This window comes from Haemorhous mexicanus, chromosome 9 (genome assembly GCF_027477595.1).
Source record: "Haemorhous mexicanus isolate bHaeMex1 chromosome 9, bHaeMex1.pri, whole genome shotgun sequence".
Lineage (NCBI taxonomy): Eukaryota > Metazoa > Chordata > Aves > Passeriformes > Fringillidae > Haemorhous > Haemorhous mexicanus.
Window position 1 is genome coordinate 27647506 of NC_082349.1, and position 14961 is coordinate 27662466.

Sequence of the window (14961 nt, forward strand, 5' to 3'; positions counted from 1 at the left end):
GCTTGGACTGAAACCTGACACAAAGGGACAAGTCCAAATCCCAGTTACTGCTCCCACCCATGCCTGCCGTGTCAGAGGTAGGGTTGAGAGAACAGGGCAGGATCACACTCCCATGTTTGCCAGTGTAGACAGGAACTGGAGTACTGGAATCCCAAGACCATCAGCTCCTCCCCATCCTTCCTACCCTGCTTCGTTCACTTTCTGTGTTCTGTATGGAAAAGTTTTCTGGCTGGAGAATAAGTCTGCTTTCTCCTGGGCATGTGGCTGAATGGCTGGATAGCAGCACAGAAGATGAGAAAAGCCTTCTCTCGTTCCTTGGTACGGTAGGGTACAAACTGTATTTTTGGGGTTTTAACACTCTACTGGGAAATCTTTACGACTTTGGTGCTTAATTTCTTCGGTTACCTGACCTTATTTCTTTTTAAAAACTTTTAAGTGGTGTGCAGGTTTAATTAAACTTGGTTACGGCCTGTTTGAAATAGTTACAAACACACTGGACAAGGGTTACCTTGTAAATGGGCAAGTGCCCTGCAGCCAATGAACTAAACTGGATTAAACAATGTTATTTACTGCTCTGGTTTTCTTCTCTGTTACTTTTGACAAGCTGATCACTGGGCTCAGTCCACTTCCTCTCATTTGTCAGCTTGCCTGACTCCTGAACTGTGTGATGGTAGCAATATAAATCAGAGGAGACTGCTCAAAGTTTTTCTTAAGAGAAATGCGAGGATGTTTTTAGAATAAAAATTCCTAAGTGGTGTCTTAACTCTGGGACCAGGTTTAGGGCTCACTGGCACCCCTTGGATGTCTGCAGTACATTGTGTCATTTCCTGTGTCCATAACAATAATTCCTTCTGCTCAGGGACAAAATCCTGCCAGAGAGCAAGAAGTGCTGATGCTGGGAGCAGCTTTCTGGGCCATGGAGAGGATCAGGCAGGAGCTGTTGAGCTTTGGTGTGTTCTAGAGCCAGTGAGGCTGTCCCAAAGGATTGCTTTTTAGAGAATGTCTCTATTCACAGCCCTTTTATAGACACTAAAAAGATTGGTTTGGAAAGCTGTGGCTCAAGGCTGTTGTTTAATAACGAGGACAATAAATATTGATATCATACTAATGTGTCTTTAAGTCGTAAGCCTCTAAACAAATTAGGCTGCAGGAAGAAGTTACCATGTGTCAGCTGATCAGCATTAATTGTCTGTGTGCAATCTCTGCAGCAAACACAAGGTAATTTGAATTAGCAGGGGCAGTCCAAGATCATTAGGAACTAACGAGGACATCAGCATCTCCAGGTCATGGCCAGCAGCTCCTTGTCTCTGCTTTTGTGTTGGCCCTGCTGTCCAGGCAATTTGTTTGGCCGTGTGTGGAGTCAGCCATTAAGGGAGGTTTTAGAGGCTGCTGCATGGGGAGGTCAAAAAGGAGCAACAATCCCCAATTTTGTACAGCCAGGCAGAGGATGTGTGGAGCAGTTCAGGGATGTGCATCTGCTTCATTTCTGACTTGGTATGCAGAGCTGCAGGATTTGTTCTTCTGCTTCAAAGTGAATGCATCAGTGTAAGAACAGGTGATGCTGTACTCACTCAATGCCATGTACAGTTTCCTCTGAGCTTTCAGGGAAAATAAATTGTGGGAGTTTATACTTGAAACCCCCAAAATGATCTCTCCTGCAATATCTGTGCCTTTTCTTCCAGCCTCCTCTAGTGTTCCTCTGCTTCACATGTTAGGTCTTGTCTTTCAGACTGTAAAGTCGTTTAGGAATCAATGACTTAAGAATCTTTTAAGTGACTTTTTGTGTCATTGAGGTTGTTTTCTATGCACCTTCCATACTGGACAATAATTCAATTACACCTTATTTTATATGCCAGCACAATGCAAGTGTCTAACACCCACAGAATTGCCTGTCTGTAAATTAAAAATCTTTTATAGTTACCTGGATCATCTTCCAAGACTTATCTGATCGACTCAATCCCTAGCAAAGCAGCACAGTAACTTCTTTTCAAACTCCTGCTAATGGACTGGGAGAGTTTTTGATCATAGTTTGTATCTAGCAGTTGTTTGATGCTGGAGTTCTACAGCCAGTGAGCTTTGCAGGGTTCCCTTTGTATTTCCCTTTCCAGCCTTGGCAGCTTTTGTGCACTTCAGTGTCCTGAAACTTGGTTGCATTCACTCTGATGTATCTTCTTGTGATTTATTTTCCCCGTCTGGTTGCCTTGATAAATGTGGAAAAACTATCTCTGCAAATTTCCATTTTTCCCTTTAAGTTATACCTTGCAGGATTTGCATAATGTATTTTAGTCAGAATACAAATTTGGACTTCAGGACTTAAAAGAGATTAGGGGGGTTTGCATTTTCTTTTACCTTAGGTTTCTTGTACAGGCATTTAATGAAATTTTTATGACAATCTGTGGATTGGGCCTAAGTCTGAATTCTCCCCAGGTGAGCAAAATGAGAGAATGCTTACTGCAAGATAAAACACTAACATTTTTATTTATTTTCATATGAAGCTTCCTATTTCACTAGGTAATCCCCATCAGAAAAATGCTGTTGAGACACTTCTTCCTCTTCGTGTTCTTCCTTCTCTATCTGTAAATAATTCCTACCTGGTGTGGCTGTCCCACAAAAATGGGAGGTTTGTTTAGTGTCTGCTTCTCCCACCTGGAGAAAAAGCTCTTCACAGTGAAAATACAAATTTCTACCACAGCAAGTGTTTCAAGTGGCCACAGCACCCAGCAATAGGAAATTTATGTGAGCCCCCAGAGCCCTGTGGTGACCAGAGGGCACTGAGGCCACACCACTGTGGCAGAGAGGGTTCCTTTCAAAGGAGGGCAGCCCTCACCACTGCTCATGTATTAAGTGGCACCTGGCTTACACAAACCTTCCTCCTGGCCTACAGAACAAGCTTTGGTGTTGCTGAGGGTAGAGAGTGGCTCAGCAGGATGGGAAAAGAGACCTACCTGCATTGTATCCTTGGGCAGTTCCCTCCTCAGAGGCATCTGCCACTGCAGAGTAATTGGCTCAGCTAATTAGGAACTGACTGTTGCTATGTAGTGTGTAAATAGTTATTTGGATACTTATTTACATAAGTATTACTGATATCACCAAGATCTCAGGTGATAAAAGTGACCCATTGGGATGTTTACAACTCATTTGTTTGATGGTACAGTGGAAAGTGTACCTGCCTGGATGATCTTTAAGGTCCATTCAATCCCAAACCATTGTAAGATTCTACAATTTTTTGTTGAAGGTTGAAATGGGGAGAAGCTGTCAGGTGGGTTTTCTTCCCTTTTGCCCTTTTTTTTTTTTTTTTCTTCCCAGAAACAGACGGGCTGAAAAGGCTTTGATGGAGAAACAATGTGATCTATCTGTAGCCTTGGCCCCTGAGAGTGAGCAATGCAGAAAGCACTTGTAATTTAATACTAAGCTGATGAGAGGTGCATTGATTTTTGCAGCAGGTGAAGATTATGCAAGAGTAGCCTCAAGCATTACTAGTGGAGCAGGGGAGGGAACTGTCTAATTTTTTGCCTGGTGTTGACAGTATAGATTTCTTTCTCAAGACTCAGCAAAAATACTGTTCTGCAGGCGTCATAGCAAGTTGCTTCAGCTTTTGATTTCCAGTTAATATATCCCGACAATTTTGCTGTATCTGGGTCTTCCTTTTCCTAGGGACTAAGTGTGTCTATTTGCTCTTGTTTTTTAGAAGGAGAAGAGAGGGAAAGGTAGATTTTATTTTTAGTTCACTGCAGGCACCTAGTGAATATTTCATTTTCCTTTCCCCATTTGGTACACTTCTGTGGTGGTGTGAGAAAAGAAGAAATTCATTTTACTGATGAAATGCCAACATTTTATTTACAGAAAAGTTGGATTGCTGCTGTGGGGATGGTGGGGAGGAGAGGGAAGGCAAGGAGAGCCAGGCACATTCCTTGTGGTAGCTTTCCAACTCCATTCAGTTTAAAGTTAAGCTCTTCCCCAAACTGCCCCTCCTGCAGAACGTGTTGTGGAAAATAGTGGGGAATTAATGCTGGTGTTTCCATTTATGACTCAGCAAAGTTAACAGAGTGTTTTAAATTACCGGGGCAGCTTTGATGTGATTTCCTGCTCGTGACTAGTGGAGGAAGCCAAAACCTATTACGTTACTCCTTCCTAGTCAGAGTGAGATCAAAGGTGCTCACTCTAGCCCTGATCCAGTGGAATACATCAATCCGGTTTGCCTTTGTTACATGGACATGGGAATGGCAGAGACAACTCTTTATATCCTTCCTACCTAACACAGCTCTGGGCAGAGCAGTACTTACAGGTGCTGCAGAAAATAAAGTTTCCCTTCATCTAGGCCAGGGAGGCAGCTGGTGATATGAAAGTGCACTGTCAGGCAAAACTGGCAGCACTGCCAAGGCTCCTGAGCTGCTGGGACTGATGGACTCAAAAACCTTGGGCTGGACTGGCCCTGCTCCAAGTGCTTTGTTCTCCAAGGGTGCCCTGATGGGGACTTACCCTGCAGCTCTGGAGCAGGTGATGCTGTAGCAGAGCCGGTGCTGCTCCGGAGGAGGAGGAGGGCTCTCCCTACAGGGCATCTCTCCCTTGCGGCTCCCGCTGGTTCTGGTGGGCCGGGATGGGCTCGGTGGGTACGGGCAGGGCTCGGGCATCGCCCCCACAGCCGGCTGTGCCTCGGTGGAACACCACACCTGTGTGTGCTGGGCTCTGCCCAGTCCCCAGGCTGCTCCCCCTCTTAGCAGTCCTTTCCTCAACACTGAGGAGCTCGATGGCAGCAGCGTGCTTTTGTTAAAAGATGAATATCTACCGAGTGAGACACTAACTCTGCAGGGTCCGGATTCCTTCGCCTCTCCTCTGTGCTCCATTTTGTCAGTCTCCAAGCATCCATGGGAGAGACGTATCATAACTCTGCTGAAATCAAAATCCGCCGTGCGAAGGTATCACAAGTAATGCTATCCCTGAAGAAGGCTTCTCTCCTTTTTTTCCCTCGGCTCTTTGGAGGAAAACGCCGCTCTCGTGGCACCAGCTGGCTGTCTCTCCCCATAAACCTTGCTTTTCGCTGCTGCGGATCAGGATGCTCAGGGAAAGATTCGGTAGTGGAGGGAAGCCGGCAGTTGGGCGTCTGTTAATAGCCTGAAAGTAACTAATGAGGATGTGCAGCCGGAGCGATTGATTGAGGAGCTGCAGTCAGTCCTGTGCGCTGCTGCTGCTCCGCTCGCTCCCCGCCAGGGACGGAGGGAGGGCGGTCGGAGGCGCCCGCGATCCCTCCGGTGCGAGTCACGCATCCCCAGGGCCGGCAATGGAAGTTGAAGCAGCATCTGGCTCTTGAAAGGAGAACGGCAGGAGTCAAAATGTCCCTGCCTGGATTCACGGCTAGCTCCTGTTCTTTAAGGTTCAGAAGATAACAATGGACTTTCTGCTAGGAAGTGTTTTTTTCCCTCCCCGTGTCGGGGGGTGTTTTGTGAAGCTGGATTCCTTAAAGTCTGGCAATTGAGCTGGAGATGGGCAGCACTTGTGATAAAGGTATCTGTGTGCATACATGTGCATATCTAGCTCTATATAAAAATGCATATATATGTGTTTGTGGAGAGATTTTTAATGCTGTGTGTACTTTGTTATGCTGTTATTCCAGTATTTGTACTAGTCAAAGACTGGTGCAGCTTTTATGAATATTCGTGCTCACCAGATCAGTCTGCATGGATTTAAGATGCCAAAGTCGTATCTTAGTAAGGTCATACAGCCAGAACAAGGAGAAGTTGGCCTATTTTTTTTTTAATCTGCAGAGATATATATGTCATATTACTCAGGCACTTATAAGTCTTCTGCTGGTTGCATGCTTTGAGCAAGTAGTTGGATCATATGGGACCAAACTTTGACCTTTGCTGAATTACATTCAGCTGGGACTAAAACTGAGCTTCCCTGGGTCTTGGTTGGAGTTTTCTCTTAATTACTGCACTGTTTACATAAAAAAATTCAATCTAAAAGAAAATAGATTTAAGTTCTCTGAATACTGTCTCTCAAACAGTAGCAGAATATTAAGTATATCCAGGTATTGATCTTTACCAGCACTTTTTATTTTAATCTTCCCCAGTCAAATCAGAGTCACAATCTTGAATCTGCCAGTGAAAATGCCATTGTAGGTTAGTAAGTGAATAAGATACAGGTAAATAGGAGTGGGTTAATTTAGCAGTTTAGTAATGCACTCAAAACTTTCCTGAGGCTTCTGTCCTAGAGAGCACAAAGCCTGACTATTCCCCACCCCCGGGCACCCATTCACCACCTTCTTCTTCTCTTCCTCAGAGGTCCCAGCAGAGAGATCTCCTCGCAGACGGAGCATCTCGGGGACCAGCACCTCTGAGAAAACCAACTCCATGGATGTCCCGAACACTTCTCCTTTCAGAGTACCAGTAAGTGTGCCTTCCCTGCACAGGGGCATTTGTCTCGTTGGATGGGAGGAGGAGATTCAAATGTCAAGTGTACAGCCAGGCTGGGGGAGCCTGGGGGCACAGGGATATTTGGTTAATATTTCCAGTTGACCAAGAGGTTTTGCTATCAAGTGTCATGTGTTATCAGTAAGATTCCTGATGTATCCCTAACTTTCTCCTTTTCATTGCCTTGGTGCAAAGTTGCAGATAGAGAAACATCAGTTTTAATGTAGGCAGCGACCTATATAAATACTTTTGAAGTCGCCTCCAGGGATTGCATTCCATATTCAATCCTGACAAGGAAACAAGTTCCTTTAGGTTGGTTATTTTTCCCTCTTGCCAGTGAAGTACATAGAAAATTGAAATGGTTTTATAGTTTATTCAGAAGCTGATGAAATTTCTGCAGGTGTGTTAATTCCTCTTTAGCTCTTTGGGGTTTGTCCTGAGTTTGGTTGGCTGTGGGTGTGCATGAGAGTTGTTCAGCTACAGCCTGGGTTTTGCTTGGGCAGTCTTTGGTCAGTGTGTCCAGGAGCACAAAGGCATTTCTATTATTAGACTGAGGACAAATCATCAAGTTAAAATGAGGTGCCCAGTAGTTTTCAACAATATTTGTTCATGTTCTAAAACATCTAAGTTGAATATTGTGAACGTTTTCATGCCCTCCTGTACTTTTGGCAAGCAATCTTTGTGCTTCAGAATAAATCTTGCATCGTGTAATTTTAAAACTAAAATTTAAAAAACAGCCAGAAGATGTAATGAGAGTTATTTAAATTATTCAAGTATTAAGGTTGGTCAGAGTGTATAGAATACATGGTGTTTAAAGCAGCCTGAGAATTCATGGTGTATTGGAGTGCAGAAAGGGACCAAGGAAGCAGTGAATACAGTGGGTATCCTTACTTGGGCCATTTTCAGAGTCATAGAATAATACAGATTGGAAGGGACTAGACAATCTCTGGAGGTGCTTTCCCACCTGAGCTGTTCTGTGAAGGATCCTCTGTCACTTCAGAGAGCTGTTTTCTGTATGGTTCTTGGGAAAAAAAGGACCTTGATCTAGTTGTATGTGAAGCTGATACAAGAATATTCTGTTATGTCAGGTTCTGAGATTTTGATACCGAGTCCATGATTCACAGAGTTCCAGGAAGATTTCTGAACTCTGAGAACCTTCAAAAGTCTTATCCATGTCTTCATTTATCAGAAATTCTGTTTTCTTTGCCTTCATCTATAAGTAATAGCCCAAGCCTTTAGATGTATATGTGCTTTGTAGTAGCCTTTGTCTAACAACTGCAAGCCATGTGTCAGAAGTGTTTGATGACTATCTGTACTGTTTATTTTATATGCCTCCTTTTTTCCCTCATTTCATACCATTCCTTTTAATGATGATCCTATCTCTTAAGTAATGTTTTAATGGCTCTCTAATAGTTCTCTGATATTTTTTAGCTCCCACTCCCTTTCAAAACAAGAACCCTGCAGAATGTTTCTCATTTCCCCTGGTGGTGTGTTGTGCTTTTAGGACTCTGGCAAACAAGCCCAGGAAGCAGTACCTGGCTGCTTTTCTTGGGCATAAACCAGCAGAGAGCTAGAAGCTATTTGTGCCATGTGGAGCTGGGTTCTGCTGTTCTGTCTGCCTGACCACCTGTACACCCAGGAGCATAATGCACCCTCCTGTCCTCCTCATGGGGACAAGGCTTCTGGCTTTGGAGGTTTTGTTCTGAGTAACCCATTTATACCCTGTTACTCCTAAGTGGGGGCTGAGATCATCCTGTTTTAAAGTTTTTGAGCTGTTTAAAAGAGCAAGCTGCAATTAGAAGTCAGCTTTCTTAACAATACAGATGAGCTCAAGCCAAAACTGCTGAAACCAAACACACTGTAAACTTGGTAGATTGGCACACACCTAATAGGTGGCTGAGAAGTTGGGGAGGAGTCATGTTCCTGCCTTTGACTGATAATAAGAATTTCCCAGCTCTCAGAAGAAGGAAAGGTGACTTGGGTGCCTTGTGAAAGTCTCAGTTTTGGATCACTGATCTGAGAAGAGCAGCAAGTGAAGGATGCCAAAGAGTGCTTCAGACTTGTGTCTGTGAGGTTGTCCCTAGTTGACAGGGATTTTTTCTGCATATAAGGGAGATTAGTAGTAGGAGAACTTGCTTTTTTGTTTTTCCAGGCTTTGTCACCTACAGCACAGGTTGGAGGGCTACAGGCAGCTGCAGCATAGTGCTGTCTCAGTGATTCTTCCCCTGGCCCTGACTCTGTGCCATACCTTGTCTACTCACTGCTTGGATTTCTAACACAAAGCAGCTTAAGGCAGGGGACAGCTTAACCTTCTTCCATCCTGATGGAAAATTATGCTGAGACTTTCATAATAAGTTGCTTTTACAGCTTTTTAAGTTTGTCAGAGCAAAGCTGACTTCTCAATAGGACAGTAGCTTCCAGCATGTTCTGTGCAGGTTTTTCTTTCAAGCACAGGCAGTGGTACTCACTCAGAGCAAGGCATCTGTTTTTTTAGTACTGCTAATTGGCATTGCTTTAGCATCTGGAATTTTGATTCATAACAGCATAATTGCCTTTAAGCAAACATTTCCTTGACAATGTATTTTTTAAGTAGTCTCCTCAGTGGTGGTGGTCAATGAGGGATTTATGTTTAAGGGCTGATGTGTAAAGTTTGGGAAATTTGCCTTTTTACCTCCTGCATGGGCGCTGGAGGGAAAGATGTATATTTAAATTTACTAGTGTGTGAAAACAGAATTTCAGTAGTTATGCTCTTTCCTAGGATGAACCACTACATGGACCAGCATGTCCTACATGTTTGTGAGGGTGGTGAGGCCCTGGCACAGGCTACCCAGGAAAGCTGTGGATGCCCCATCCCTGGCAGTGTTCAAGACCAGGTTGGACAGGACTCTGAGCAACCTGAGCTAGTGGAAGGTGTCCCTGCCCATGGCAGGGGGTTGGAATGAGATATCTTTGAGGTCCCTCCCAAGCCAAACCATTCTATGATGCCATGGTTTGTTCTGGTTATCTCCCACCGAGGGGAGTAAAGGGTATTCTGCAAATGCTGACACTGCCCAACACATACAGAGAGAAGAACTCTTGGTGCTTGTCCTTTCTTTTTCTTCCCCATTGCCTCAAATTGTCTTATCTCCACTTGAAACATTAGTCTCCATATAAGTTCAGCTGTGTACTTTGATGTTTGACAGTTTCCAGGTGTGTCAGGAAGAAATGCCGAGAGAGAAGGGAAGGGCACCAAAGGTAGCAAAGCAGAGATGAAGAAATGTGTCTACTCACATATAGGCAGATGTGTGCTGTTTATAAATACACATACAGACAAAGTCATAATTTTAATAATGGATATTATTTGACTGAACAAACAGGGAGGCAGAGGGAGCTGGCTCTCAGTAGGCTCTGTGACGCATGGGTGGGCGAGAGAGCAGCTTTTCCCTTCCCACACACACCATGTCCTGGCAGTGCCTCCTCCTCCCTGCATCCCCTTCCCTGCTGTGGCACTGTGCAGCCCCAGCAGCACTGCTGCAGCCTGGCACATTCCCTCATTGCTCTGCAGTTGGAATTGGGTAAATATGGGACTGTCCACATCCTCAGACCTCCTGCAGGATGGAGAGGCATCTCTAAACTCACCCTTCAGACTCGCACTGTGCTCTCCAGTTTTGGCTCAGAGTTGTTATTACAAATAATATGATTCATCCATGTCTGCTGGCTAATGGGGAAAGAAAGATGAGAAAGAGGCAAAGGAACAAGTGTGAATGAGACAGGAAAGCCAGAGCACAATCCTTGAAGTAAATACAATGATTTTTATAGGAACCCTGATGTAGGATACTTGCAGACTGCCTTCCTTGGTTTGTTTCTGGCTGAGGGTATAATTGGATCTATGGAAGTGCTGTCTGCCTCTTTGCTCTTTAAGAGTACTGCTAAATGGAACAGAAGACAATGCAGCCAGCCCAAGTGAAGGTCAAAGCTTGATGAGATCTCGTGGCTGCCCAGCCTCATCTTTTATGCAGTCAGCAAGATTGTTGCTTCTCCAGAGCACTGCTCTGCTCCTGCTGTGCTGCCAGGGTAGGACAAGGCTGAGCTGTGCTGCCTGTGTGACCCTGTGGCATACAAATACGTATTTTTAATTCTGCATCAGCACCAATGCAGAGATGGAATTGTTGATTTGCATCAGCGTGAGGCACCACAGCATCCCCCATGAAAAATGCTGTGCTCAAATCTGTCCCCTCAATAGAAATTTACATTTTTCCTTCCACTTTCTATTCTTTACTTCTCGTGACATGTTTGTTTGACTCTGCTCCAGTTTTTATCTCTTGCCTGTGCTGTGATGCCTTAGATGAGTTGGCTATTCCATGAATTCTGTGTCAGAAAGCATAAATGGGTGACTGACTATCTCCAGGGTGCTCCCCACACTTTCATCCATATATTTATTCTGGGGTAGTGCTGTTCATAGGCTCTGTAACCTTCACAGTGTCTTGCTGCCACAGCAGATTTGTTCATTACATCAAACTTCAGTTTTGCATCAGATGATGGGGATATCCAGGCTCTGACACTGTCTGGTGGACCCCAACAGCACGAGCATTATTCTCATGTTTGGTGTAAACCTGACTTTATCCAATTCCTTTTATTCCTTAGTTAATGTAGTGGAGCTATGAATGTACACAGCTTTAAACACTGCTCACATTCCAGTTGTCCTTGGCTTAGTAGTATTTAAATATGCACCAACTCATTTTATTCTTCACCTCCAAATCATGACTTAGTCAAGTTATGCAAAGTTTAATTAATGCATCCTCTGCAAATGAATCCTTCTGGCCCTTTTATCACTTTTCTTGCTCTTGTGTTTTTAATTCCCTTCAATTGATTCTCCAAGTTCTGGTACTGAACTTCACAGGAATGTGTGTTACCAGTTCCTAATTGCTCCTAACCCTTTGTGTTATTTCTCTGTCCTCCCTGGCCCTCCCTTCGCCTCCTAATTTAATATAGCTCAGTGTAATTAATGTGCTGTTTAACTTTTCTTCTGGATGATTAACAAGGATGTTAAGCAGAAGCAGTCGGGCCACTATCCCCACCACATCCCACTGGACCCTTCCTTCTGCCTTGATACCTTATCACTTGTTGTAATTACTCTTTTTAGATATTCCTGCAGCCATTCCTCGGGTTCATGTTATGAGCTTCACCAAAGCTCATTTTCAATAACTTTTTTGTAATTAGCCTGTGTGCTGCATTATCAGAAGGTGTTCTGAAGTGTTGGGCTGCATGCCAGGGAAAGAGCCAGGGTCAGGAAATCATTGCCTGCCCTTCCTGACAGGCTCAGGTGACCTGTTTCTTATCATGTTACTTTTTTATCATTGTTTCATTGCTCTCCAGACAGACTTTTTACCTTTATTCCTTAATTCCTGGATAGGGGCTTTTTAGGATGCTTCTTCCATCTGCTGTCCCTGTTGTGGGCAGCTCCCACAAGGGCAGCCAGGTGCTGCTCCCAGTTGTGTCCATGCTAAACACTTTGCTGAACTGGGATCTGAAAAGCTGATGTGGCTCTCTTGGCTATCAGGTAGCTCTTGCTTCTTCATGCATTTTTCAGTATAATTCCCAGTGACTTTGGGATTGGATTCCTGCAGGACTTGTGGCTGCACATCGTGCAGAGTGCACGCAATCCTAGGATGCATTTTATTAACAGGTGTATTTTCAATGTACCCTTGTTACAGTATCCTCTGCATTTCCTTGGGTTTCTTATTACTGTTCCCAAACTTGTTCCTCCTATTCTGCATCCCTCCTGTGGCTTTAGACCATCTTTCATTGAAAAGCTGAAATTGTTATCTGGCCAAATCTGCAGTGCTGTCCCATCAGGGGAAAAATATCTTTTCTGATCCTTGCTGTTGATCAGCTTGTGTCCTGAAGCATGATTATTGCTCACTCTTGTTATTTTTAAACCTGACTAATGCCGCTACATATGTTATTCTTCCTTATATAAACACATAATCCTTTTTTAATCTTGCAGAAAAAAAATTTGTCTGCATAATATCTTGTGGTGGTGAATTGGATGGGCTCATTTATAGATAGCATTAGGAGAGGTCTCCTGACAATCTGAAACGTGCTGCTTCTCATGTTAAATTGCCCTTTGCTTTTCTTATGTAACAGGGTGCATGAGGAGCTTAGGTAATTTCCATTCTATTTGTTTTATACATCTATAATCCTGTCTTGCCTTTGTTCCCAAAATAAATAGTTGGTCTTTAAAATATATCATTTGTAAATCCCCCTCTTGTCTGCCTGTAATCAGTTTATACTTCTGCAGTTCTGTTTTGTTCTAGCTTTCTTGCTGAGATGAGAAAATCAGAAGAGTGATGCATTAGTGTGAAAGCTACAGCAGATTTACATAACACCACTCTGCTTTTATTGGGCTTTATCCTCTGTTTGGACATCCAAACATGCTTTTTTATTGTTCTGTGCCTGTGCACAAACCTCCTCTTCAATGATGTAGTGCCAGGTTTTTGGATGAGTAGATGGTGGAACGGGGCTGTTCTAAGTCCCTGTCTTGTTCTGTATATCCCCTCCAAAGTGTATCCAGGGTTGTTTTCACCTGCTTCTCTGCTGTGTGAGTGGTTCAGAGTCCTTTCAAAGGGAGTCACTGCTAATATTTTAATGCTGACTGTTATTGAGCTCATAAGCAAACTTCACCTCCTGGCTAGTGAAATTGGCCTTCTGCCAAGGAATAGCAAACTTCAGCATTTTGCTGCTCATTCCTGGAATATCCTTCTAGTTTGATCTTTCCATTTTACCACCTGGCCCTTTTCCCCTGCTTCTTTGCCTTCCCATAGCTGTACAACATTACTGGCACAGGACAGTGTTTTCACTTGGCTATGACACTGGTTTTTTCCTTGATAGCTGCTTGTGAACAGCTTAAGGAATAAAATGCTTCATGTCCTCCCCATGTTTGTGGGGAGGCAGTTCTGCTGTCATCCACAGCCACTTGAGGGTTATCTTTGTACCCATCCAGCCCTTCCCCTCAGAGAAGATGAGTCTCATGGCTCTGTAAATGAAGTTACCCACCTGGTGTTATTAATAATGCATTGGTGCTCCTCATCAAGAATTACAGATGTTCAAGAAGCGTTGCAAGGCTCAGATGCAGTGTGTTTGTCCCCAGAAAGAACTAGTGGAGGTAACAGCACTGTGTGTAAGATGGACCTTTTTTGCTGCCCATTTTACCCTACTTTTAGTGCTTTCAAACTTCCACGGATACCATTGCCTTTTCTCAATGGCTGATCTGTGTTATGGTTATACACAGTTGCATTTGTTCATGGCTGAATTCACCTTTCCCTTTCAAACAGCCAGGACAATCATTATTTATTATGCATGGGCTGCTCTCCCTGGAGTGGAGAATCATCATGTCCATAGGGAGCAGCAGTTCAGGAGTTGAGTAGCTCATAGTTGGGCTGTCTTTGAATTTGTCAGACAGTTCTGTGCTGCCCTGCTCAGGTTAAGGACAAACAGCCAGTTGGCATCTTTGTCTCAAAGTCATCTTTTCCTAAAGCCTAAGCTGCCCTCAACAGCCACCACCCCTGGGCTGGAAATACTTGGGGGTGAGGGTTTCTGTGCTTTCCCTGTGCAGCAATGAGGGGAAGTTTCCAACAGCCTGCTGAATTATCCCTTCTCCTGTGGAGATTGGTTCTTGGCAGAGGGGGAGAGTCAAGTGGCTTAACTTCCAAATGAGATGCAATAGAATTCTCAGTGGGATTGAATTATTTTTAGAGGTTGTTATCATTGGGTTTTCTTAGGCCAATGTTTGAGGCTTTTGGATGAGGTGACAAACCTGCCCTGCCCTGTTCCTGATTGTGTGTGTGGTTGTGCACCATAGCTCTCTCCCCATCTCTCTTTTCCATTCCTGTTCCCCTAAACCTGTGATTCTGGGGGCAGCTTGTACCAAGCTCCATCTCATCAAGTGTGAACCTCAAATCTGTCTCTTTTCAAATTTCATCCTAGCTAGTTTATCTTACCAAATATTTTGTACTTTTTTTGATTAAGAACATAGTCTCATCAATTTGGGCAGTTTGGGTAATAATTTACATCTTTTTGTCTGAGGGTGTTTGTTTAAACAGTAACATTCTCACTGTTTTTAAAGAAGCTCCATGATGATTCTTAAAGCTCATACACTCTGTTACATTTAGGTATAAGGACCAAACAAGAGTCAGTTTTGTGTTGAAATAAGTATTTAGGAGAAATACCTGCACAATAAGAAAAGCAGTAGAGGTGGGTTTGTCTTTTTAATGGTGCAGGCTGCTTTATAAACATTGGCAGGAATTTCTTATCTATAGCAGTAAAAGGAAATAAAACTTTCAGTTAGGTGGTCTTGTTGCAGATAGAAGTTTATTTTTCATCACTACATTTTTATTTCTATCTGCATTTGGTATTTAAAAGCATTTCCTTTGGCAAATGGAAGTCAAAAAACTCTGCTTAGTTCTGGCACGTGTGAATTTTTCATGCTGCTCCCAGGTTGTCCATCTGTAAGCACTGGCCCTGCATGAACTGCCAGCACAGAGCAAATATTGCAAATGTTTCCAGCTCTTTT

The 14961-nt window shown here is 43.7% G+C and overlaps 1 protein-coding gene across 8 annotated transcripts in view; it reads left to right on the plus strand.

The window, feature by feature from the left end:
* Positions 1–14961, plus strand: part of RASAL2 (RAS protein activator like 2) — a 163955-nt gene that overhangs the window by 110224 nt on the left and 38770 nt on the right. For all 8 annotated transcript variants that reach the window (XM_059854618.1, XM_059854619.1, XM_059854620.1 and 5 more), the window contains one exon: positions 6280–6386. In XM_059854618.1, coding sequence (XP_059710601.1) covers positions 6280–6386 — 107 coding nt within the window. The remainder of the gene's footprint in view (positions 1–6279; positions 6387–14961) is intronic.